Source organism: Panthera uncia, chromosome B1 (genome assembly GCF_023721935.1).
Source record: "Panthera uncia isolate 11264 chromosome B1, Puncia_PCG_1.0, whole genome shotgun sequence".
Lineage (NCBI taxonomy): Eukaryota > Metazoa > Chordata > Mammalia > Carnivora > Felidae > Panthera > Panthera uncia.
Genome location: NC_064811.1, coordinates 44010799 through 44037812, shown reverse-complemented (window position 1 = coordinate 44037812; position 27014 = coordinate 44010799). Strand labels below are relative to the sequence as shown.

The window sequence follows — 27014 nt, the reverse complement described above, 5'->3', positions numbered from 1 at the left end:
TATTTTGTCCTTTTTATTTTTTTATTTATTTATTTAAAAAAAATTTTTTTTTAACATTTATTTATTTTTGAGACAGAGAGAGACAGAGCATGAACAGGGGAGGGGCAGAGAGAGAGGGAGACACAGAATCCGAAACAGGCCCCAGGCTCCGAGCTGTCAGCACAGAGCCTGACGCGGGGCTCGAACTCACAGACCGTGAGATCATGACCTGAGCCGAAGTCGGACGCTTAACCGACCAAGCCACCCAGGCGCCCCTATTTTGTCCTTTTTAATCTTTAAACCGTTTTGTCTAGATTACCTAATTAAACATAACTAATATTTTTCTCAAGTTTTTTTTCTCAAGAGAAATTGATAGCGCATTAAGAAGATAATGTTGCCTGAGTAGTTTTCCAAAATGATTTACAGTTTAATAAACAGCCTTAATTTTCATGTAGGTGTCCAGTATTAAGCTTTGAACTAATTATTACAGTATTTACTTTTTTAAAAAGAAGTGAAAAGAAATAAATTATCTTTAATGTGTTCACAGGCAACACCAACATTGCTTCGAAGATTTGGATCTCAGCTTATCAAGTCAACTGTTTTATCAGCCAGTACTTCTCTTCGAGTATTAGCCCTCGGTGGTGAAGCATTTCCATCATTGGCTGTTCTCAAAAGCTGGAGAGGAGTAGGCAATAAAACACAAATATTTAATATTTATGGTATCACAGAGGTATCAAGTTGGGCAACTTTTTACAAGATTCCAGAGAAGTTTCTTAACTCTACTTTGAAGTAAGGGCTTCAATTACTAAATAGGTTAGAGAGAAACTGTATTTTTCCAGTATCTTAACACTAATAATGTTTTTGGTAGGCACTGGGGTACTAATTTTAGAAATACTATTTTATCTAGAATTTTACACTGGGGATCCAGAACCTTTCTTATAACTAGTGCTGCAGATCCTGCTAGAACTTTTTGTAACTAAACAGCAATAAATAACCTATGATAACCTTTCCACCTAATCTTTTCCTTTTGGCAGTCTTTGAATTCTAACATAACCAAAACCTTATTTTTCTTTATTTGGTACAATGTGATTTAAATACACTGAAAAATATTCTGTTCAAATGAAAATTTTAAATATGGTTTGGGTTGTTGTGTTTTTATAGATGTGAATTGCCTGTACCACTGGGATTTCCACTGCTTGGAACAGTAGTTGAAGTCAGAGATACTAATGGTTTCACAATTCAAGAAGGCAATGGCCAAGTATTTTTAGGTTGTTTTACATTTATTGACTGGGAATAATTTTTTTTTAGGAAAAAAATCTGATAACTTTATTCTTCCACCAATATGTCTTATGTCCCGTATTCTTTTCAGTGATGATAATTTTTAATCTCATTCTCACAGTCATGAAACATTTAATATTATCATAATTTCAGATAACAATGTCTGATACTCTTAGGGAAGATATAAAAGTAATTTAGAAACTGTAATTTGGACGTTTATAGCCAAAATTCTTTTTAAGCAGTATTCTAAGAATTTTTTTAATCACATGTATATTTTTAGAAATTTTGTTTTGTCTCTTATTTTGCTGAGGTTATTGTTAATTAATTTTATCAGGTGATGTTTAAAAGTGTGCTGCCTGTGTAAATATTCAAAATGTGAAACTCAGTAACGGCTTTTGAAGATGTTCTTGATTTGATGGTTTTTAATATATCTCCCATGGATTTTTTTTTTTTTTATTACACTGGTGTTTATATCTTGTGAAGGTGGCAAAAACAGAGTGTGTTTTCTTGATGATGAAATGATAGTACCGCTTGGCACAATGCGAGCCACGGGAGATTTGGTGATGGTGAAAGATGGAGAGATGTTTTTCCTGGGACGAAAGGACAGTCAGATCAAACGATATGGCAAACGTCTTAACATTGAATTTGTGCAACAAGTAAGACTATTTAAATATTAAATATCTACTAACATATGTAGGTATTAAAGGTAGCCACCACCAATTTTCTGTACTGGGGTTCTCTATTAGTATTATTTAAACCTAAGATTTTTGTATTAATAATGAATTGCAATAAAAGATATGACTAATTCAGTGTGGCCCTTCAGCATAAAGAGATGGTTGTTTTTTAAATAAGTGACAGAGTGGATTTTAACAACTGAAAATAATGGTTTACTTTGCTCTGGGAGCTATTATTTTGAAAAACATTAAGAACCCAGTGTGCTGGCTACAGTAACAGTAATAATCAATTTTTTAAAAATCTCTAGCTATTTTACAGTTTAATTTGTGTTGATTTCAGACATAAGAAGTTTGAGCATTTAGGAAGTTTGCTTTTAAATGTCCTCTGACAAATTGGGATAATCTCTCTCACAGGTTGCTGAAGGACTTCAGCAAGTAGAGTCCTGTGCAGTTACATGGTATAATCAGGAAAAATTAATTCTGTTCATGGTGTCCAAAAATGATGTAGTAAAGGAATACATCTTTAAAGAACTGCAGGAACATCTTCCAAGCCATGCCATCCCGGATGAACTTGTGTTGATTGATTCTCTACCATTTACATCTCATGGTAAAATCATTTGAAGCAGATGTGTTTCAGCGCCAAGTGAATACTAATTGTATTCATAACTAGTTTAAAGGCTTCTTAATTCTTATTCTAAGTAATACTGGCATATGTTGAGGTAGACCCTCTGTTAAGTACTTTGTATAATTAACCCACTTTATTTATCTCTAGAAAATCCTGGGAGTAGGTTGTATTATTCCCATTTACAGATAAGGAAAATAAGGCTTAAAGAGGTTAAGTAATTTTGACAAAATTATATTGCTGGTTAGTGGTAGAATTGAAATTGTAAGACTGATTTCAGAACATATGCTCCTAATGACCACATTGCCTTTCCAATTTTATCTTTATCTAATATTTACATCAAAACGCAGTAATTGCTCAGTTGGTAGGACCATTTCTTTAACTCTTTAAGATAAACACTAGCTCCTCCTTTCTTCTTTTCTTATCTGTTACCTACTACATTTTTTGTAGCATGGGACTGCTTTCTTTAGAACTGATTTTCCTATCACAAACTATTCTATAGGAATTCTAACTTTTACAGTGAAAAATGTATGTATTCTTCTTATAACTAATGAAGATAGTAGAAAGGGTTTGTGCTGAAATTTTAAAATTATTTCTCTTTTAAGGCAAAATTGATGTTTCTGAGTTAAACAAGATATATTTAAACTATATAAACTTGAAGTCTGAGTGTAAACTCAATGGAAAAGAGGAACTTTGGGAAAAATTACAGCATTTGTGGAAGGTACAACTTTTTAATTTTTTTTAATGTTTATTTTTTAATTTTCTTTAATGTTTATTTATTTTTGAGAGACAGAGACAGCATAAGCAGGGGAGGGGCAGAGAGAGAGGGAGACACAGAATTGGAAGCAGGCTCCAGGCTCTGAGCTGTCAGCACAGAGCCTGACACGAGGCTCAAACTCATGAGCTGTGTGATCATGACCTGAGCCGAAATTGGCCATTTAACCTACTGAGCCACCCAGGCACCCCTTAAATGTTTATTTTTGAGAGAGTGCACGTGCTTATGCGTGAATGCGCTTGAACAGGAGAGGGGCAGAGAGAGAGAGGGAGACAGAGGATCCAAAGGGGCTCCATGCAGAGAGCCTGATGCGGGGCTTGAACTCACGAACTATGAGATCATAACGTGAGCTAAAGTCAGATGCTTAACCAACTGAGCTACCCATGCTCCCCATGGTTCAATTTTTAAGATACAAATTTGTTTTTCTGAAGAGGTCATGTTATATTTTTTGGGAATGTTAGCATCCTAGTAAGTGTGATAAACTTTTCTAAGAATTATTATTAATGCCCAAATGTTAAGTAATATACTTTTGTTTATTCAATTTATATTAAATTAAGAGTTCTCTAGGTTAATATCAAGCCTCCCTCGCCATAAAGAAATTTATTGGAAGTGAGGTAGACACAAAGGCACAGGAAGACAAGACCTATCTTGACATAACTTTTCCCTAATGGGGCAGTGGGAGTGCAGTGCTTGTCAGAGTTGAGAAAATGGCCAAATCTTGGTATAGTACAATCTGTGGCATAAGGACTTATATCCTTATTCTGGAAGAACTAGCAGTAACAACACATATGTTTCTGCTTAATGGAATTTGTATATACAGATCTTCCTCAACTTATGATGGAGTTACATGGTGATAAACCTAGTGTAGGTTGAAATTTTCCTAAGTCAAAATGCATTTAATACACCTACCGAACATCATAGCTTAGTCTAGCCTACCTTAAGTGTGCTCAGAACACTTACATTAGCCTACAAGTGGACAACATCTGATACAAAGCCCTGTGTATAATAAATTGTTGAATATCTTACATGTAAGTTATTGAATACTATACTGAAAGTGAAAAACAGAATAGTTGTGTGGGTACAGAATAGTTCTAAGCATATCAGTTGTTTTGTGATCACATGGCTGACTGGAAGCTGTGGCTCTTAGCTGCTGCCCAGCATCATGAGATAATGCATGTCGCTTGACTGGGAAAAGATCAGAATTTGAAGTACAGTTTCCCTTGAATGTAATTAATTGTTTTTGCATCATTGTAAAGTTAAGATATCTTAAATCATTGTAAGTTGGGGGTTCTGTGTGTGTGTGTGTGTGTGTGTGTGTGAAACAATTTAAATTTATTTTGAAATATATGTGTATATGTATATATATATGTATATATGTGTATATATATGTATATACATATATATTACATTACAATTTAAATTTATTTTGAAATATATGTATATATATGTATATATGTATATACATATATTTATATATATTACAACCATAGGTCAGTACAGTTTTTCTTACAAATGTGGAGTTTTCTGAAGGGTTCTGAAAAGAGGATATAATTATATAGTTTTGTTTGAAAATAAAGGATATTCTGATAAAACTCTTATCTGCTTCATTTTTAGATTCTTAGAAAATAATTTCAATTTATATGAAGCAAATGAAGACAAAGATTGTTCCCATATTATATAAATATTAGATATTAGTATCTTGTGGACTTTATAATTAATAAGTCATGTTTTTATAATTCTAGGCCCTATTTTATGGGTGGGGAAATCACTCTAAAGGGAAATATAATTTGCAGTTTTATAGTGAGTTTGTGATAAAATTGGTGGCATGGTGATGGTTCCCTTTACTATAAAGAAAATAATTTTAAAATTTAATTATTAAAAATATTTGTTTTGTGTGTCTTTTGTTCATATCATTAATGTAAGTACTATCCTTTATATATTACCTATAAATTGGTTGAATGTTTTGGTTTTAGGTCTTTACCACATTTCTCCCTTTTCTCCTCTATAGTCTATTCTGAGTCTCTCAGAACATCCTTTGAAGGTTCCTGATGAGTCACTCTTCCTAAATAGTGGTGGAGATTCCTTAAAGTCCATACGGCTCCTCAATGAGATTGAAAAACTAGTTGGCACATCAATACCTGGGCTTCTGGAAATTATTCTTAGCAGTTCCATTTTAGAGATTTACAATCACGTCCTTCAAACGGTGTTTCCAGATGAAGATCTGCTGTATAGCAAGAATTATGCCATGAAAAGAAAATTCAGCGATATTAATCAAGAGGAAATCAGTGGAAAATCTTTACCTCAGAAATCTGTCCTGACTTTAAGTTGTGACAATGAGCTAGCTGCTTTTATTGCAGTGAGCAGAGGGAGTCAGATTTTGTCTCTGAATTCGGAGTTTTTAACTAAGTTAGGACTTGGCTCTTCAGCCCGTTCTTCCGATTTAATTTCACAGACTAACATTCAGAATGTGACAAGCCTAAATCCTTCAGCTCTTACTGGGAAGTCAAAAGATCCATCCTGTGTTGCAGAAGTTTCTCACGAGGGAACATCTGTGATAGAAGCCAAGAAAATGGAGCTTCATGTGAGGTGGAGGACGGACACAGGCAAATGTGTGGATGCTTCCCCTCTGGTTGTCATCTCCACTCCTGCTAAGTCCTCTGTAACTGTGTACATTGGCTCCCATTCCCACAGAATGATGGCAGTTGACCTTTACTCTGGGAAGGTGAAATGGGAACAGATTTTGGGAGGTCGAATTGAATCCTCAGCATGTGTATCTAAGTGTGGAAACTTTATTGTAGTGGGTAAGTTTCCATATGATAATGCTAGTAGGAGCAAGTTAAATTTAAAAATCTATGTATGGTAGCTTTGGTTGTTGTAAATTATGGTTACCCACATGCTAATTCACAGTGTGGGTCTTGGGTCATAGTCTCTGGATTTGAACCTAGCTCTAAAACTGCTATCAGCTTTGTGAACTTTGACAAGTTGCTGGACCTTTTAGGACCTTAGTGTTCTTATGACCTTTAGGACTTAGTGTTCTTAGTTTTATAATAAATAAAACCCGTTGCATCATAAATTGTCCCCAAACTTAATGGTTTAGGGTAGCAAATATCTCACAGTTTCTGAGGTCAGGAATTTAGGAGTAGCTTAGCTGGGAGTCCTGGCTCAGGGTTTCCCATGTGGCTGCAGCCATCTGAAGGCTTGACTGGGCTGAAAAATCTTCCAAGACAGCTATCTCATACTGCTGCTGGCAGAAGGCTTCAGTTCTTGGCCGGTTCGTGGCAGGAAGCTTCTGTTCTTGTCACATGGACCTCTCTGTAGGCTGCTTGAGTGCTCTCACAACCTGGCAGCTGACTTCCCTCAGACTGAGTGGGGGAGGGGGGCCGGTGGGGAGGGGCGGAGCAAGGCAGTACTTTTAGGACCTCGTTTCCAAAGTTGCATACCATCATTTTTGCTTGTGTTCATTAGAAGCACATCATTAAGCCTGGCCTATACTCAAGGGGAGGGGAATTTAGGCTCCATCTCTTGAAAGTAAAAGTGTCAGAGAATTTGTGGACAGATTTTAAAACCACTACAATCATCATAGAGCTTTTGTTTGTTTTTATTTTAATTCCAGTGTGGCTAACACAGTGTTATATTAGTTTCAGGTGTACAATAGAGTAATTCAACAATTTTATATGTTACTTAGTATTCGTCATAAGTGTACTCTTAATCCCCATCCCCTATTTTACCCATCCCCCCACCCAGCTCCCCTCTGGTGACCATCAGTTTGTTCTCTCTAGTTAAGTATCTGTTTCTTGGTTTGTCTCTTTTTTCCAGTTTGCTCATTTGTTTTGCTTCTTAAATTCCACATACATCATAGAGCTTTTGAGAGGATTGAGATAATTGCTTATAAATCCTTTAGTACATTGCTAGGTACAGACTGAGGGCTCATTAAATGTTGTTAGCTACTAGCTGCTAATCATTTTCATTAAAGTATAGGTGACTTTTACTTTACTAAATATGGGGTCCAGGTGTAATGCCTCTCCTTGACTACCATTGTCTTTACTCCCCCTACTACATTAAGTTTTACTTTATATGCTTGTGGAATCTTGTGCTGAGTGCTTAGGAATATGCCTCCCTACTTGTGCTATCCTAGCTAGGATCTACTTGAATCTGAGTTTGATCCTTCCCTTTTGCCCACATACATTTTGAAAATATGCTACCGGGAACTTTCAGTTATATATGTGAATGAGCATGAATAATTTCCATCCATGAAAGTCAGCTTGTTGAAGTTACTGTTTGCATCCCAAGTTTCTAGACTCAAAGCCTGGGACACATGGGGGTCTAGACATTTTTAAATTAAGATCTAATTTATATACAGGAAAACTTGCCCTCTTTAGTTTACAGTTCTGTGTTTTGACAAATGTGTACTGTCATGTAACCACTACCAAATGAAGAGTTCATTACTCAAAAGGTCTGTGTCACTTGTAGGCTTCCCTTCCCCTACCCCTAACCCCAGGCAACCACTGATCTGTTTTCTGTCCCACTAGTTTTACATTTTCTAATTTTTGCTTTTGAGTCTGGATTCTCCTACTTAGCATGTGTTTGAGATTCATCCTTATTATTGAATGTATCCAGGTTCTTTTTATTGCTGAATATTCTGTTGTCTGGACAAATCATACTGTATTCACATTTGGGTTGTTTCCAGTTTTTCACAATTACAAATAAGACTGATATAAGCATTTGTAAGCAGGATATTGTATGAATATAAGTTTTTAATTTCACTTGGGTCAGTACCTAGGAGGGGGAGATTATGCAGTAAGTATAGCTTTAACTTTGTAAGAAATTGCCAAAATATTTTCCTGGTGACTGAGCCATTTTGCCTTCCCACCACCAGTGTATGAGAGGTCCAGCTGTTCCACATCCGTGCTAGTACTTGGTATTGTCAGTTTGAAAATCTTTTTATTTTAGCCAGTCAGATTGTTATGGTGTAGTATTTCATTATGGCTTTATTTTTTATTTTAGAGAGAGTGAGCAGGGGAGAGGGGCAGAGGGAGAGAGAGAGAGAGCATCTTTTTTTTTTTTTTTTTTTTTTTTTATTTTTGGGACAGAGAGAGACAGAGCATGAACGGGGGAGGGGCAGAGAGAGAGGGAGACACAGAATCAGAAACAGGCTCCAGGCTCCGAGCCATCAGCCCAGAGCCCGACGCGGGGCTCGAACTCACAGACCGCGAGATCGTGACCTGGCTGAAGTCGGACGCTTAACCGACTGCGCCACCCAGGCGCCCCGAGAGAGAGCATCTTAAGGAGGCTCCATGCTCAGTGCAGAATCAGATGTGGGGCTCAATCCCATGACTCTGGGATCATGACTTGAGCTGCAATCAAAAGTCAGACATTCATTATGGTTTTTTGTTTCTTTGTTTAGATTGTTAAGTTTATTTATTTTGAGAGAGAGGGAGAGGGAGAGAGGGAATCCCAAGCAGGCTTCACATTGACAGTGCACAGCTCGAACCCACAAACTGTGAGATCATGACCCGAGCCAAAGTCAGACACTTAACTGAGTTAAAACTGTGGTTTTAATTTGCATTTCCCTAGTGACTAATGACGTATTTTTTATGAATTTATTTGCCATCTGTATATCTTTTATGACTTTTCAGATTTTTTGCCCATGTTTTAAGCTGTTATATTTGTTTTCTTGTTGGGATCTGAGAATATTATGTATTCTGGATACAAGCCCCTTATCTATAAGTGTTTTGCATGTTTTCTCCTAGGCTGTGGCTTTTTTTTTTTTTCTTTCTTTCATTAACATAATGTCTTTTGAAGAGAAGTTCTTAATTTTAATGAAGTCCAGTTTATCATTTATTTTCTTTTCTGGATCATGCTTTTGGTGTCCTAGCCAAGAACGTTTTGCCTGACCCAAGGTCACAAAGATTTTCTTCTGGAAATGAACTGAAGGAAATTTTTCATTACCCAACTGAGTCCTGGGGTACTTCACTGTGTAGGACATTTTTCTTCACCATAACTAAGAAGGCCACTTTCTTGCTACTAAGTAGTAACTGCTAGAAAGAAAACAGCACTGCAGTTACTCTGGAATTGGGCCTCAAATGAGCAGCAGTGGTTATATGGATAGGCAGAGTCATGTAAAGAGTGGTGGACCAGTGCCCAAAATCAGCTTGCCCTGATTTACATCCACTGCAGGGAACATGAGTGATCTTCACTTTGTAGGTTTTGACCACGCCTACTGTCGCCTGAGTTATTCTGGCTACACCAAGTCAGGAACTCCTGCCCTAGCTTCTCACCTGTTGTAGCAGTTTGGGAAAAGCAGTCTGCTATAGTAGTTAAGTGCATAGGCTCTGAAGCTGGACTTCTTAGATTCAAATCCTGGCTCACCCACATGTCAGCTGAGTAGTTTTACCCTAGTAAAACTGTCTGTGCTTCCTTTTGTCATCTGTAAACTGCAGATATAACACTTCACAAGGTAAAAGCTCAATAAATGTTAGCTATTGTTAATGTTAGCATTTCTTGAACACCTGTGCACTGGGTATTCATATTATCTTTTTAAAAAATATTTTATTTATTTATCTTGAGAAAGAAAGAGCAAGTGGAGGAGAGGCAGAGATGGAGAGAGAAAGGATCCCAAGCAGGCTGTGCATCATCAGCACAGAGCCCAATATGGGGCCCAATGAAGAGCCCGACACTCACGAACCATGAGATCATGACCTGAGCCAAAATCAAGAGTTGGATGCTCAACCAACTAAGCCATGCAGGCACCCTTTAATCCATGTTATCTTAATTATTACAATAACACTGGAGTAGATGTGTCCACATGCAGGAAAAAATCTGAGGCTCAGCGATGCTGGGTAATTTGCCCAATGATGGCCATGAAGAGATTTGATTCCAGGTCTGTCAAAATCTCTCTTCTGCACTGTGCTTCATTGTTTTCTCAGTAGTGAAGCACTTTATGGTACTTTAAAAACAAAATGAAGTATACCTACTAGTAGGTATTTTTACAAGTGATTTCTGTTTGGTTTTCTGCTTTACATTGCTGAAGTTTAAACCTGAGCTGAACATAGTAGTACACATAAAGAGCATCAAATATAAATAAATGGTCATGGTTTAGGCTAAAGAATTATTCTCTGGTGATGTATCTAAATCTCTTTTGTATTTTGTTTCCCAACAGGCTGTTATAATGGGTTAGTTTATGTTCTGAAAAGTAATAGTGGAGAAGAATACTGGATGTTTACTACCAAGGATGCTGTCAAAAGCTCAGCAACCATGGATCCAACCACAGGACTCCTTTACATTGGATCTCATGACCAGCATGCATATGCTTTAGATATTTATGTGAGAAACCTCATCAGTTTCTTATAAGCTTAGAAGAGTAGGACACTGTCAAGTGCTCTTGACTAAAGCGGGGCCGGTATTCACTCTTCCCCTAAGTTTAGCATTGCGGTCTGGGAAGAATGAGTTAATTAACAGTCTTAGTATCTTAAGACATTTTTAACATCCTTACCAGATTTTCACAAATAAATTTGTTACTCAGAGTTTTTAAATCTAAAGAGCTTAGAATTACCATCTTGACAATATAAAGAATCACAAAGGGAAAAATATCAATAAGACCTGATAAGTTGGGGAAAACCATTTGAAGCAAATGTGACAGAGTTAAGATTCATTTATAAGAATAAATGGAAGAACAAACACAAATTATGAACACCCAGATAGAAAAATAAACAAGGAATATAAACATAAAAGACCCCAAAGAAGAAGTGTCTAGTAAATGTATTTAAATGTTTCCTATCTTTAGTAATCAAAGGATTGAAAATTTAAACTACATGATAGATAACCAGATAGTATTAGACCAGAATATGTTAAATGCTGGTGAGGGGTGGGGGGTGCACTGTAACTAGTGAAGTCTCTGAAGAAAACAGTTGGGCCACAGCTAACTTTCATATCCTTTGATTCAGTAAAATTCTTCTTCTAGGATTCTATCCTGCCAAAGTAATCAGAAACATGGACAGTTATGTGCACCGAGATGTCTATTACTAGGTTTTGTTTATGATACCATGAAATTAGTTTGAAACAAGTTTCAGTGATAAGGTAGAGAAATAATTTTATGTTCAGATGAGATATTATGCATTAAAGTAATAGAGTTTTACCAAGTAAATGAGCTAAATTAGATGCCAGTATATATTCAGAATGATCTCAACTATATTAAACTATTGTATGTCCCAAAAAGATCAAAAGGGAAAATGCTGAAATATTTACAGTGGTTCTCTCTGGGTGGTCTTTGTAATCTTTATACTAACTTGAATCTCAACAGTGAGACTGTATTACTTTTATACTAAGAATAAAAATGTACATTAATTAAATAGAGGTGATATGAGAAATCAGATATGTAGATTTGTTAACCACCAGCAGAAACCAATTAATTTGTTTTCTTATTTGCAGAAAAAGAAGTGTGTTTGGAAGTTAAAATGTGGAGGAACTGTCTTTTCATCCCCTTGTTTGAGCCTGATACCACATCATTTATATGTGGCTACACTGGGAGGCCTGTTACTGGCTATAAATCCTGTAGGCATAAAATAACATATATTGATTTTATTATTTGTCTTGAATGTTTTATTTTTGCTTTGAATTCTGAAAAATTGAAGTATTTAAAAAAAATTTTAAGTTTATTAATTTGAGAGAGACAGAGACCGTGTGAGTGGGGGAGGGGCAGAGAGAGGGAGACCGAGAATCCCTATCAGGCTCCACACTGCCAGTGCAGAGCCCAGTGCGGAGCCCGAACCCATGAAACCGTGAGATGTTGACTTGAGCCAAAACCAAGAGTCAGATGCTTAACTGACTGAGCCACCCAGGTGCCCCCTAAAGTAGTTTTTAATTAACTATAGTCCAGCTTTCACTGGACCAGAACTCCTTAAAAATGATTGATATGAAGATAGAAGTTCTATGTATGTCTTTGATCTGTTTTTTTAAATTGGTAGAATTTTCTCAGTCATATTAAAACTTAGAATAGTTTAAGGATAGATCTTATGTTCTAATTATATCCTGGTTTTATTGTACGTTTTTATTTCACCTCTTATAAAGAGCACTGATTAATTTTATAGCTGTGTATATGTATGCTAGCTTCATTTATGATATCAGCATGTCATTATAGCACTTTCTGATGTTTATAGCTTTGCCCCTGGGAGATTTTATGAGTTTGTTTCATAAAGGGTAATTGATTAGTAATATAATTTAAATGCCGTGAATTGCTTTTGCTCATGGCAGGCCACTGGGAACACAGTTTGGAAACATTCCTGTGGAAAACCACTCTTTTCTTCTCCACGGTGTTGCCTACAGTATATTTGTATTGGGTGTGTAGATGGAAATTTACTCTGCTTTACTCACTTTGGAGAACAGGTAAAAAATTTCTGGTTCCATTTTACATTATCTTTCTCAAAGTCATAATAGTTGGTGACAACTGAAGTAAAATTGTAAACATCACTTAAGTCATTGTATTGAAAACTAGTTTGATTTTAATTGTCAAGCCACAGGTTTCTTAATTTTGGAATGAGAGTATAGTAGATTGAAAAGATTCAAACACTGTTTTATTTGTGCCCTCCCCCAATTTTTTTTAAAGTTTATTTATTTTGACAGAGAAAGTGGGGTAGGGAGGGAGAGAAAGAATGCTAAGCAGGTTCTGTGCTGGTAGTACAGAGCTGGATGCAGGGCTTGAACTTATGAACCTGACCTGATCATGAGCTGAGATACAGTTAGACACTTAACCAACTGAGCCATCCAGGCACCCTGCCCTCCCCCAATTTTAAAAACTTGACCAGTTTTGGGGCGTCTGGGTGGCTCAGTCAGTTGAGCGTCCGACTTTGGCTCAGGTCATGATCTTATGGTTCATGAGTTCGAGCGCCCTGTTGGGCTCTGTGCTGACAGCTCAGAGTCTGGTACCTGCCTTGGATTCTCTCTCTCTCTCTGTCCCTCCCCCACTCATGCTTTGTCTATCAAAAATAAACATTAAACAAACAAAAACTTTACCAGTTTTTAGGCAATTTTATTATAATTTCTATTGAGGTTTTGAACATTTATTTATTTATTTTGAGAGAGAAAGAGAGAGCATGAATGGGTTAAGGGCAGACAGAGAGAGATGGAATCCCAGGCAGGCTCCGTGCTGCCAGCACAGAGCCTGATGTGGGGCTCGAACTCACAAAACTGAAATCATGACCTGAGCCGAAATCAAGAATCTCACACATTTAACCGACTGAGCCACCGCGGCACCTCAAGGTTTGAACATTTAAAGATGCCCCTGCTTTTTCTATGAAAACCAAAATAGGTGGCATAACCCAAATTGCATTGTATGAAGTGCCATCTTCAACTTCATGACTGGCAGGGTAGGCTGCTTCTGCATTACATTAGGTCTTTTTTTTTTGGGGGGGGGGGAGGAAATCTCCACTTCTTTATCCGCAAGTGACTATCACTGGTGGCCCAACTGCTGCTGTAGGTTTGATGTTGGGGACTATTTGTATACTTGAGAGAGTGCTAACTCCACCCTGAGTTAGCCCAGTGGTGGCCAGTGTTGCTCTGGTGCTTTTTATTCTACTTTCACTCTGCCTGGCCTGGCAGTTCCTTGATGTGGGACAATTACTTTGTGATGAGATCTTTTGTGATGTTCACTTAATATTTTTCCTTACAAAATAGTTTGAACATATTCTCACCTTTAGATTCCTAAGAAGTAAGAAGAGGCAAGTACTGTTACTCCTATTTTTTTGGGTGAACCATAGATGAAAATGATTTTTCCAAGTGAGGGACAGAATTAAGATTACAAATCCTGTTTCATGAAGATGCCCACTGTTCTCATTTTGTTTGCTTTTTATTCTGCTTTTACTGTAAACACTACCTTAGACTTGTGCCTTTTCCTTCTTTTCTTCAAAATATTGGCTGACAGGTTTGTCTGTGGTACCTTTAAAATAAGTAGGGAGTATATATCCACAGGCAGACACACAACTCATGGCTTTTTGTTTAAACCTTTAATTTGAATTATTGCACATAAATTTTCCTTTTCAGTCACTTCCATCTCCTTACATTAGGAGAATAGAACAAGATCTAGTTTTTAATAAGATACATTGAAAACTGAGTGTAGTTATATCTTTGAACTTAGTGTCTCTGAACATAATAGTAATAGCTTGCTCTTGAATGGGGTTCAAATTAGTTTTATTTCATCATATTCTGCATAGCAGTGACTCATGTAGTATGAACACTCCAGTGTATTTTGTTCTAGATTTTACCACTGGGAATAGAGGTATAATTTGAGAATGCTACTTTTCAGAAAAAGCCATTATTTCTTCTCTCTGTGTGTAGTTACCATTTAATAGCTTACATTTCTATTAAGAATTTCCTAAAGCTTTACACGACAATTGTTGAACTTAGATGAATTATTTTTGCCTTTCTCGTCCTTCAGGTTTGGCAGTTCTCTACCAGTGAACCAATTTTTTCATCCCCATGTACCTCAGCATCAGAGCAAGAAATATTTTTTGGTTCCCATGATTGCTTTATCTACTGTTGTAATATGAAAGGTCACCTCCAGTGGAAATTTGAAACTACTTCCCAGGTGTATGCGACACCGTTTGCTTTCTGTTACCAAGATTGTAGCAATGAAATGTTGCTGGCAGCAGCATCTACTGATGGGAAACTGTGGATCTTGGAATCTAAGAGTGGACGATTGCAAAGTGTGTATGAACTTCCTGGACAAGTCTTTTCTTCTCCTGTGGTCTGGGAATCAATGCTTCTCATTGGATGTAGAAATAATTATGTTTATTGTCTGGATTTGCTGGGTGGACATCAAATATAATCAAGTACAGTCCTTATTCGATTATCTGAGATATCTGAAAATATTTTATCGTTACAGAACATTTGGATTAGTCTTATTTTATACTAAAGATTATTTTTGCTTAAGAAACTTGTCTATGACACTTTATTGGAGAATGATCATATTTTACTTCCTATAGCGGAACAAATGCTTTTAAAAGGAATTATAGAACAAAAACATCAATTTATTTAGTAGCACTCTTTGAATTAGGCTATGGATATTTTACTTTGGGCTTTTTTCTTTTTTTTATAGACTTCTGTGAAAAAGAAGATCAGAGTTTACTTGGTGGGTTAAAAACTCAGTCCATGATGTAATACACCATTTACTTATTTACAGTGAGATCTATTAACGCAAGGTTTTCAGAGGTAGGATGTTTTTTATTAAATTAGGTTCCTTATTTAGTATGTTTAAGTGAACAAAATACCAGTATTGAACTATATCTATGTATATATTTATCTGTCTTCCTATAATAGTTTCTTTGATTTATCCTCTTTTTTCCATTTTTGATATACAAATCTTGATGAATATTTTTGTGTCTGTATTTCTCTATTAGATTTTGTGATTGTATGTCCTTTTTTCACTGGCTTGGAGGTAGGAAACACAACAAAAACCAGGAAAGAAAAAACTCTATGTACTTTTAAGTGTCCTGATTCTCTTAATGTGTATGGTTTGGGGCTGGACCTGCTTCTCCAGTGCCATAGACCTTTGCTTATACCTGCATTTGCTTGGTATGAAGGTGCCCCTGGTGAATTATAGCTCCTCCTGGGAGCCAGGCCCTGTATGCGGTCTCCTCTTGCACCTGGGCTTGGTCCATGATTTGCTTTAACCAATAGAATGCAGTGGAGGTGACACTAATGTCACTTCTGAGCCCAAGATTTAAGAAGGGCTGGGCACTTCTGCTCTCATGGGATCCCAGAGCTGCCACATGAGAAGTCTGGCAGCTAGACGGAGAGGCCATGTCGTGAGGGAATGGCCCTGATGTTTACTAAGAAAACCAAGGAAGCCAGAGAACCAAGGACAGGTGAAGCCCCACACATGTGGCCCCCAGCATTCCAGCCAGCCCCCAGCTATTCAGGCCATTCTGGTGCCAGACATTGAATTTCTCACCCATAGAATCCTGAGAAATAATAAAATGGCAGTTGTTTTAAGCCACTAAGTTTTAGGGTAGTATGTTAGAGTAGGGAGTTTTAGGTGGTAGCAGCAGGGATCACTGGAGCAGAAGTTACGTCATCTTCTTTTCCATGTCACTTAAATTACTCAGATGAAAAAATGTCTCAATTTTCCTTGAAATTTCACGATATAATAGCTCAGGTAATAAAGCAGCTTTTTTTTTGCTATGGTACTATGAATTTAGCCACTAGTGGTAGTAATAAGAACTATTTAGGGCATATTACATCCCAGACACTTGTGCTCAGGCACTTAATAAAGTAACAAAAATGTATCCTGTTGTTCACCTTCCCTTTTCTACAGTCAACTGTGGTATCATTTAACTGGTCCATTTATTCATCAGTAAAGTCTCAAATATCAGACATGCCAGAGTCCTTGGCTGCAAGCTATAGAAGTCAACTTAGGCTATTTTAAGCAGAAAAGAATTTTTAAAAAGAATATTGAATAGCTTGGAGATTTGCAACAAGGGCTAGAGCTATACAGCCAGGAACAATGAATGCCTGAAATCAGCATGACTGTGGCCTGGAGAAGACACAGCTGCTGTTCTTGAACCTCTAAATGCTCAGACCACTAATGCTAGATACACAGTTACCCACCACTGTAAGACTTCCTCATTGATTTCAACTGGGAGACAAATTCAGAGTCTCTTCCAATTTTAAGTGAAACAGGTTCCATGCCCCTGATAGAGTACAAGAGCACATATCAGGCATTTCATCTTTGGTGGTGGGAGGTGAGTGCAAGACCCATGAGTTGGGAGATTTCCCCAAACCTAGAGTGGGGATTGAGGTACAGACTGGTCAAAAAGAACAACATCTCTTCTGCCAAGTTTTAGATCAGTGCTTCTTAAATCTTTTTTTTTTTTTTTTTTTTTTTTGAGAGTGAGAGACATAGAGGGAGACAGAATCTCAAAGGAACAGAGAGAGTGTGGAGCTCAAAGTGGGGTTCAAACTCACGAACCATGAGATCATGACCTGAGCCAAAGTTGGATGCTTAACCAACTGTACCACCCAGATGCCCCCAGTGCTTCTTAAATCTTAATGTATTAACCACCTGAAGCTCTTGTTAGAGTGAAATGCACGTTAACAGTTGAGAGGGCTGAAAGTGTGTTTTGCTGGGCCATAATGGAACCTGAGGCAAAAAGAAAAACCAGCAATACTGATCCTGTCTTTATTTAAAATTTTGATAATTGTTCATGTTGGAATTTGTATGAATTTTTATTTTATTAAGTAATCTCTAGGCCCAGTGTAGGGCTTGAGCCTACAACCCTGAGATCAAGAGTCACATGTTCTACCGACTGAGCCAGCCAGGCACCCCAAGTACTAATATATATTATATACATTATATATAGTACCTATATATAATATACATTATATATAGTACCTATATATAATATACATTACATATAACATATAATGTATATATATTGTATATATATAATGCATATATTTGTATATAATTGTATATATATAATGTATATTATATATAGACATACATACTATATATACTATATATATAATACTGTATGAAAATAGTATTTTTCTTGATTACATAGTTTGTGGCACCCAAGATGAATGCCTCACATCACTCACTTGGCCCTAGTGCAGGCCTGTGAGTCAGTAGGTCTGGCCTGGGACCCTAAGCTGCCTTTCAGAAGGTCTCAGCTCTCTCAGCTCCAGCCACTGTTGCTGTTCTGGGGCCCATGTGTTGTGTAAGGAGGCTGTAAGATTGTTTTGTCTGGGATGCCGATCATTCAATTCCAATTTAGGATGGAGATAAACATTTTATTTGCCCCTACTCATTACTTATCTCTAAAACACCTTGTAAAAAATGTAAGGTAGCACATAAAATGCCTTGAAATTTTTCTTTCTCAACAAAAGCTATATGAGCTTGCTTATAGTCATTGAAAATAGTAAAAACTTCAACTTGAAAAGGAAATTCCATCAGTGCTGAAGATCTTGTATGTATTTTTTATTGAAAGATCTCTTTCCTTCAATAATGGACATTTTACATTAAAACTTTATACAACCAAAAATCTCAAAATAATATTAAAATCACACTATTTTTCATTGTTGTCTCTACTTAATTTTATTATTGGTTAAAAATATTGCAAGACACTGTAACTAATGTTTCTGCTTTAAAATAAGCAATTAAACTAAATGTCACAAGAAGAGACAATGAATACATACTATAATTTGCTGATAACTGGCTAAAATGATAATAGTAATTAATGTGTAAGAAACAATTGCACTTGAAAAATTAAAAAAGTAAACAAAAACTCTCTATATATGCTTATGAACAGAGTTAATCTGTTAACCTTGCCAAGAGAAGTATGTGTTTCAAGTTTAAAAAAAAATTTAACATAGCAATCATTGATTTAAAAAAAAAAAACTGTTTTTGTTTTGAATTTCCCCCATAGTTTGTTAATCAGAAAAGACTGCAGCACAACTAAAGCAAAATAACACTTCATTGGTATTTAGTGCAATTTGGAGTCATTTTACATGAAATATTAAACATGTACCCTTCAGGAAGTGGTTGAAAGTAAGTGCTCTAACTGTCCCTTTCCCCAGTGTACTCTTAACTTCTAAAGACTTTCATAGGAGCTTTGTGACTAAGGCGTTTCTCCTATGTGGTATGTGAGCCAGTAGAGAGTTGACTCTTCTAAGTATTCTTCTTCAGTGATCTGATTTCTTCCCCCTGTTCTCCACCCTTACTGTGGTATTATCCAAAGCTGGCAGGATGAAAGACAAAGTTTGGAAGAATTACTGTAGCACTAGAATACCAGGGCTCTAGGTGGAAAGACTGCCATTCAAAAGGGTGTTATGTTAGTAATGAAATCACTGAAAACTAACAAATGCCTACATGTTTGATTTAGAAATGAACATCAGTGTGGAAAACATGCATTGGAATATTAATTGCTTCCCGCAGGAATAAAAAAAATTCAAGTTACACTGATTCTTAACAGTCTGATCCAGTATATATAATATTAAATCCGACTTGCAAGAGTACAACTATCCGCTTGACCACACTTGCCAGTTGCTACCATGAGGTTGAGCCATCATTTCCAGAAGATGCCTTCTATATGGTAAATGACAGAATAATAACAGCACATTGCATGTTGAGGGAACTCAGCATGATGGATACTGATAAAATGTGTTTTTGTAGGAGAGGAAAAAGGAATGTGATTCCCCTTGCACTGAGTGAAGGATGTGTACTTGTATTGTGGAGTCAGAATCTTAAGAAAAGTTGAATATGCCGGCACCATGAAATAGAAAGTGTGGGTTTGCTGGTATGTCTATGCTTCATGCTTGCCATGTCCCTTTGGACCACATGTGTGGAGCAACAAGGCCACTTTAGACTCTGAGATGTTTTTTAAAGGTAGCAAGGTGAATGCTCAAAATTATAAATGCTCTTGAACATTTGACTCTAAATATGAATCATTCAATTACGGTAAAGAAAGAAACTTTCCATAGGAAGTCCTTAGTACAAAGGCTCCAAATCTTGGCTTCCTGTCAATTTTCCCTAAAGACCTAAGGGAATATTCAGAGACATGTAATGTCAGTAGCCTCTCCTATCTTGTAATAAATGGCTGGTTTGGGGGATGGGTTATTTTTCCTCTCTCACTTTTGCTTCTTGGGGTGAAATGAGCCTCCCTTTCAGAGTTTTAAAAGCTAGATTACACTGGAAGCAGTTTACCCCAAGGTTCTCAACCTTTGGGATGTATCAGAATTCGTCTGAAGAGTTTTGCCAGAATAGACAGTCCTGGCCCATCCTCAAAGGATCTAATTTGGTAGGTAGGACTGGGATGGAGCCAGGACATCTTAAGTACCACTGCACTAGATGGGGATTCTCAGAGATGGAAAGAGAATATGTTGCTTCCTTTCTTCATGATGGTAAATAAAAATGTTGCCTAGGAGCCAACTGGGCCAAATGTTTAATATGTTCTTAAGGGAGTCCTGGTGTGGCGGGACCTGTAGAATAGCAGTGTGGTGGACATGTGCATGTTACAGTTTCAGACCAGGGAGAATTCAGAAAAGCAGACACGGAAAGAGGTGGCAGCCAGACTGTTAACTTACGATACCTAGTTACTCACTGCATTCAGGAGAATGGGCATTATTGTTTCTATCTATATGATCCTCTCTTTCACCATTACTGTAGAAAAGCAAAGAAACCACCAAACAAATGGTAGGGTAAACTGGAGTAGAGAATCACAAACCATTACAAATATTGGCAAAAGGACATGTTGTTCTAAATGGTGTGTGGGTGTGTTATGTATGGAGCGCTGTAGAATGGGCATGGTAGGCTCTCGTAAGAAGTTCTTAGTTTGGAGATTTTGCTTTGTGTGGTCCCTCGGATGGAATTTTCTCTTGAGAACGAGGAGGAGCTCAAGGCACCAGGACCTAGGATTGTGCAAATACACTCTTTACAAGGAACGCCACCAGTTCCGTTTCTAAACAATTATTTTAGAGCCTATAAAACATGCTGCTTTTCCCTAGCTTGGTTTCTTTACCTCATATAAAAAATAAATAACAAGGGCAAGAGAAGAGCCAATAACTGGCAACAGGAGTGGGTTAAGAGTCACTCTACTTAATGATCTGTGGACAGTCGCTCCAGGCCTTGGCTTTCCTTTTGGCCAACGCCAGCCAAGCTGGTTCTGTTGACACGGGGGCAGCGTCTGGGGTTGAGAACCTCTTGGTGACTTCTTTGACCAGCGGTGCAGGGGGAGCTGAATCCGAAATCTCCACTGAATCGTGTTTAGAAGGAAAAGGATAAGAATAAAAGTCAGAACCACATTTTGATGTATCAGAAGGGTAAGATTTCAGGGCCGGCCAACATGGCGGAAAAGTAGGGGGATCCATACTTCCCATGTCTCTCAAACAGAGAGTCTAGAAGGAAAAGAGACAGGAGTCTAACAAGGAGACACTGGGACAACCTGACGGGCTGTAGGTGGGTGATTGTGAACTGGGGGAGATAAAACGGGCCGTGTAGGCATGGAGAGGAAGGATCCTCTTCTGCAGAGAGACAAAGGGAAGAGAAAGAGTGGCTGGGGAAGTGTAGGACTGTATCTAGACAAGAGAAAAACCTCCGACCAGGATGGAGAGGGATCCCATCTCTAACTCTGGGGCCTTCGTACTGGGGCCGGCTGCCCTGTTTGTGCACCTGGGGAGGAGGGGAGCCACCCCCGGGTTTGGGAGCAGGTCAGGGACGCAGTCCACAGTAGGAGAAAGCAGTCCTCTCCCTGAAGTACTGTGGCACAGGACAAAACCAGCCTAGACAACATAGGCGCTTCCCCAGGGCTGGGGCGCATGGAGCGGGAGTTTAAATCCCAGCAAGTACCAGGGCTTGGAAGTTGGCAGAGAGAGACAGACCTCCTCATCTGTGCCCACAGCACAGCAAGGACGGCGCAGTGATTTGGGACACCGGTCAGTGGAGAAGAGGCTGGGAGGTCGCCATTTTTCTCCCCACCACGACCAAGGTGGGGCCTCAGGGATGGGTCCCTGGGGCCCACAGTGGAGGTGGGACCCGCCTACACCAAACCACGCCCCTTCATGCCAGGTAACTGCATGTCTACTGGAGTGGGATAGATGCTGAGGAACCAGATGGCCCCCTCCTCCAGACTAGTGCTGCTGCATTGCCTGGATTAATTCTAGGACAATTCTTGTTATTTAGATATATTCTTCCTTCCTTTTCTCCTTATCTATTCCCTCCTCTAGACTGGGTACTCTGGCTGTTGGTTTGTTTTAGCAGACATATTTAATCCATTCTCTTGATACATGTTCTACACCACCTCCTTTCCTTTCTCTCTCTGGAATAATCAAGCCTATAGTTTCTCTAGATAACTTTATCTTCATTTCTTTTTCTCTGCCTCCTCCTTTATTTTCCTTGCTCTCTCTCTCTGAATTAAGCTATTTAGTCTCTCTGCCTGGTCAATGTTTATTTTTTCCTTTACCCTGCCCCTGTCATTTCTCTCTTTGTATGTGCTCTTCCATCAGCACCACCTCCACCCTGTTCTTTACTTGTAGCTGGTGTTTCTGGTTTTTTGCTTTTTGATTATTTTTGTTTGTTTCATTTGTGTGATTGCGTGTTTTTCTTTCCTGTTTATCTGTTTTCCTTTCCACAGCTACTTCAAGGAACAAATCAAAGCACACCTGGTGGAGGCTCCAAAACATCACTACAAGTAGGGAAATAAAATAACCAAAGTTACAACAACAGAGAGCAAGTAACTCTCCAAAACACACCTCCTGAAGGGCCAGGCCCTGGACAGTGTATGACCTCCTCTTTAATAAAGCAGTGCTCACAGGTGCAGAGCACATAACAAGCTTTTAAAACTCATAAGGGATAGAAAACTAGCCAAAATGACGAAACGGAAGAATTCTCCTCAAATTCCAGGAAGGAGTGGCCACTAAAGAATTGATCAAAACAGATATAAGCAATATAAATGAACAAGAATTTAGAAAAATAGTCATAAGATTAATCACTGGGCTTGAAAAAGGCATAGAAGACAGCAGAGAATCTACTGATGCAGAGATCAAGGAACTAAAACATAGTCATGATGAATTGAAAAATGCTATAAATGAGGTGCAAAATGGAAGCGGTCACAGCATGGATTGAAGAGGCAGAGGGGAGAAGAGGTGAATTAGAAGATAACATGGAAAAAGAGGAAGCTAACAGATTAAAAAAAAAAACCCAGGATCACCAGGGGAGAATTAGAGAACTAAATGATTCAATCAAATGGAACAATATCCATATCATAGGAGTTCCAGAAGAAGAAGAGAGAGAAAGAAAGGGGCTGAAGGTGTACTTGAACAGATCAGAGCTGAGAACTTTCCCAATCCAGGGAAGGAAACAGACCTTGAAATCCAAGAGGCACAGAGAACTCCCTTCAGACGTAACTTGAATCAATTTACTGCACGACGTATCATAATGAAACTGGCAAAATACAAGGATAAAGAGAAAATTCTGAAAGCAGCTAGGGATAAACAGGTCTTAACATACAAAGGTAGACACATAAGGGTAGTAGCAGACCTATCTACTGGAACTTGGCAGACCAGAAAGGAATGGCAGGAGATCTTCAATGTGATGAACAGGAAAAATATGCAACCAGTAATCCTTTATCCAGCAAGCCTGTCATTCAGAATAGAAGGAGAGAGAAAGGTCTTCCCAAACAAACAAAAACTGAAGGAATTCATCCATCACAACTAAAGCAGCTCTACAAGAGATCCTAAGGGGGATTCTGTGAGTGAAATGTTACAAGGACCACAAAGTACCAGAGACATCACTACAACCATGAAACCTACAGATAACACAATGACTCTAAACCCCTATCTTTCAATAATAACACTGAATGTAAATGGACTAAATGCTCCAATCAAAAGACAGAGGGTATCAGAATGGATTAAAAAATAAGACCCATCTATTTCCTGTCTACAAGAGACCCATTTTAGACCTGAGGACACCTTCAGATTGAAAGTGAGGGGTTGGAGAACTATCTATCATGTACTGGAAGTCAAAAGAAAGCTGGAAAAGCCATACTTATTTCAGAAAAACTAGACTTTAAAGGCTGCAACAAGAGATGAAGAATGGCATTATATAATAATTATGGGGTCTATCCAGCAGGAAGAGCTAACAATTACAAATATCTATGCACTGAATTCGGGAACACCCAAATACATAAAACAATCACAAACATAAGTAATCTTACTGGTAAGAATGTGGTAATTGTAGGGGACTTTAATACTCCACTTATAACAATGGACAGATCATCTAGACAGAAAATCAGTAAAGAAACAATGGCCCTGAATGAAACACTGGACCAGATGGACTTGACAGATATACTTAGAACTCTACATCCTGAAGCAGCAGAATATACTTTCTTCTTGAGTGCACATGGAACATTCTCCAAGCTAGATCACATTCTGGGTTACAAAACAGCCCTCAATAAATATAAAAGAATTGAGATCATACCATTCACACTTCCAGATCACAATGCTATGAAAATTGAAATCAACCACAGGAAAAAGTCTGGAAAATCTCCAAAAGCATGGAGGTTAAAGAACATCCTACTAAAGAACGAATGGGTCAGCCAGGCAGTTAGAGAAAAAATACATGGAAACAAATGAAAACGAAAGCACAACAATCCAAACCCTTTGGGATGCAGCAAAGGCAGTCCTAAAAGGAAAATGGCCTATCTCAAGAAACAAGAAAAATCCCAAATACAAAATCTAACTGCACACCTAAAGGAACTAGAAGCAGAACAGCAAAGACACCTCAAACCCAACAGAAGAAGAGAAATAATAAAGATCAGAGCAGAAATAAACAATATAGAATCTAAAAAAACTGCAGAGCAGATCAATGAAACCAAGAGTTGGTTTTTTGAAAAAATAAAATTGATAAACCTCTAGCTAGGCTTCTCAAAAAGAAAAGGGAGATGACCCAAATAGATAAAATCATGAATGAAAATGGATGTATTACAACCAATGCCTCAGAAATACAAGCAATTTATCAAGGAATACTATGAAAAATTGTATGTCAGGAAACTGGACAAACGGGAAGAAATAGAAAATTTGAACAGACCCATAACTAGTGAAGAAACTGAATCAGTTATCAAAAATCTCCCAACGAATAGAGTCCTGGACCAGTTGGTTTCCCTGGGGAATTCTACCATACATTCAACACAGAGTTGATACCTATCCTCAAGCTGTTCCAAAAAATAGAAATGGAAGGAAAACTTCGGGACTCATACTATGAAGCCAGCATTACTTTGATTCCCAAACCAGACAGAAACCCAGCAAAAAAAGAGAACTACAGGCCAATATCCCTGCTGAATATGGATGCAAAAATTCTCAACAAGATACTAGCAAGTCAAATTCAACAGTATATAAAAAGAATTATTCACTATGATCAAGTGGAATTCATTCCTGGGATGCAAGGCTGGTTCAATATTCGCAAATCAATCAATGTGATACATCACATTAATAGAAGAAAGGAAAAGAACCATATGATCCTGTCAATAGATGCAGAAAAAGCATTTGGCAAAATACAGCATCCTTTCTTAATCAAAACCGTCAAAGTCAAGATAGAAGGAACATACTTAAACATCATAAAAGCAATTTATGAAAAGCCCACAGCTAATATCATCCTCAATAGGGAAAAACTGAGAGCTTTCCCCCTGAGATCAGGAACATGACAGGGAAGTCCACTCTCACTGCTGTTGTTTAACATAGTGTTGGAAGTGCGAGCATCAGCAATCAGACAACAAAATGAAATAAAAGGCATCAGAATTGGCAAAGAAGAGGGCGCCTGGGTGGCTCAGTCAGTTAAATGTCCAACTTTGGCTCAGGTCATGATCTCACGGTCTGTGAGTTCAAGCCCTGTGTCGGGCTCTGTGCTGACAGCTCAGAGCCTGGAGCCTGCTTCAGATTCTGTGTCTCCCCTCTCTCTGTCCCTTCCCCACTCACACTCTCTCTCCCTCTCTCAAAGATAAACATTAAAAAAAAATTAAAAAGAAAATTGGCAAAGAAGAAGTCAAACTGTCACTTTTTGCAGATGACATTATACTCTACATGGAAAACCCAATAGACTCCACCCAAAAGTCTGCTAGAAGGGATACATGAATTCAGCAAAATCGCAGGGTACAAAATCAATGTATCGAAATCTTGCATTTTTATACACCAATAATGAAGCAACAGAAAGAGAAATAAAGAAACTGATCCCATTTACAATTGCACCAAGAACCATAAAATACCTCGGAATAAACCTAACCAAAGATGTAAAAGATCTGTATGCTGAAAACTATAGAAAGTTTATGAAGGAAATTGAAGAAGTCACAAAGAATTGGAAAAACATTCCATGCTCATGGATTGGAAGAGTAAATATTATTAAAATGTTAATACTACCAAAAGCAATCTACACATTCAATGCAATCCCAATCAAAATTGCACCAGCATTCTTCTCAAAGCTAGAACAAACAATCCTAAAATTTGTATGGAACCACAAAGACCCTGAATAGCCAAAGTAACATTGAAGAAGAAAACCAAAGTGAGAGGCATCACAATCCCAGACTTTAGCCTCTACTACAAAACTGTAATCATCAAGACTGTATGGTCATTGGCACAAAAACAGACAGACCAATGGAATAGAATAGAGAACCCAGAATTGGACCCACAAATGTATGGCCAACTAATCTTTGACAAAGCAGGAAAGAACATCCAGTGGAAAAAAGAAAGTCTTTAACAAATGGTGCTGGGAGTTCTGGACAGCAACATGCAGAAGAATGAAACTAGACCACTTTCTTACAGCATACATAAAAATAAACTCCAAATGGATGAAAGACCTGAATGTGAGACAGGAAACCATCAAAACCCTAGAGGAGAAAGCAGGCAACAACCTCTTTGACCTCAGCTACAACAATTTCATGCTCGACGTGTATCCAAGGGCAAGGGAATTAAAACAAAAATGAACTATTGGGACCTCATCAAGATAAAAAGTTTCTGCACTGCAAAGGAAACATTCAACAAAACTAAAAGGCAACCAACGAAATGGGAAAAGATATTTACAAATGACATATTGGATAAAGGGCTAGTATCTAAAATCAATACAGAACTCACCAAACTCCACACCTGAAAAACAAATAATCCAGTGAAGAAATGAAAGACATGAATAGACAGTTCTCCAAATAAGACATCT

The 27014-nt window shown here is 37.8% G+C and overlaps 2 protein-coding genes across 8 annotated transcripts in view; one reads left to right on the top strand and one right to left on the bottom strand.

Moving 5' to 3' along the window:
• Window positions 1-17200, top strand: part of AASDH (aminoadipate-semialdehyde dehydrogenase) — a 55688-nt gene extending 38488 nt beyond the window's left edge. For all 6 annotated transcript variants that reach the window (XM_049630510.1, XM_049630507.1, XM_049630506.1 and 3 more), the window contains 10 exons: window positions 527-768; window positions 1141-1247; window positions 1741-1913; window positions 2346-2538; window positions 3159-3274; window positions 5337-6129; window positions 10488-10651; window positions 11756-11878; window positions 12578-12709; window positions 14757-17200. In XM_049630510.1, coding sequence (XP_049486467.1) covers window positions 527-768; window positions 1141-1247; window positions 1741-1913; window positions 2346-2538; window positions 3159-3274; window positions 5337-6129; window positions 10488-10651; window positions 11756-11878; window positions 12578-12709; window positions 14757-15146 — 2433 coding nt within the window. In that variant the 3' untranslated portion in view covers window positions 15147-17200. The remainder of the gene's footprint in view (window positions 1-526; window positions 769-1140; window positions 1248-1740; window positions 1914-2345; window positions 2539-3158; window positions 3275-5336; window positions 6130-10487; window positions 10652-11755; window positions 11879-12577; window positions 12710-14756) is intronic.
• Window positions 17201-20770: 3570 nt separating this feature from the next.
• The window catches only part of CRACD (capping protein inhibiting regulator of actin dynamics), a 58197-nt gene continuing 51953 nt past the window's right edge, over window positions 20771-27014 (bottom strand). For both annotated transcript variants that reach the window (XM_049630501.1, XM_049630500.1), the window contains one exon: window positions 20771-21072. In XM_049630501.1, coding sequence (XP_049486458.1) covers window positions 20912-21072 — 161 coding nt within the window. In that variant the 3' untranslated portion in view covers window positions 20771-20911. The remainder of the gene's footprint in view (window positions 21073-27014) is intronic.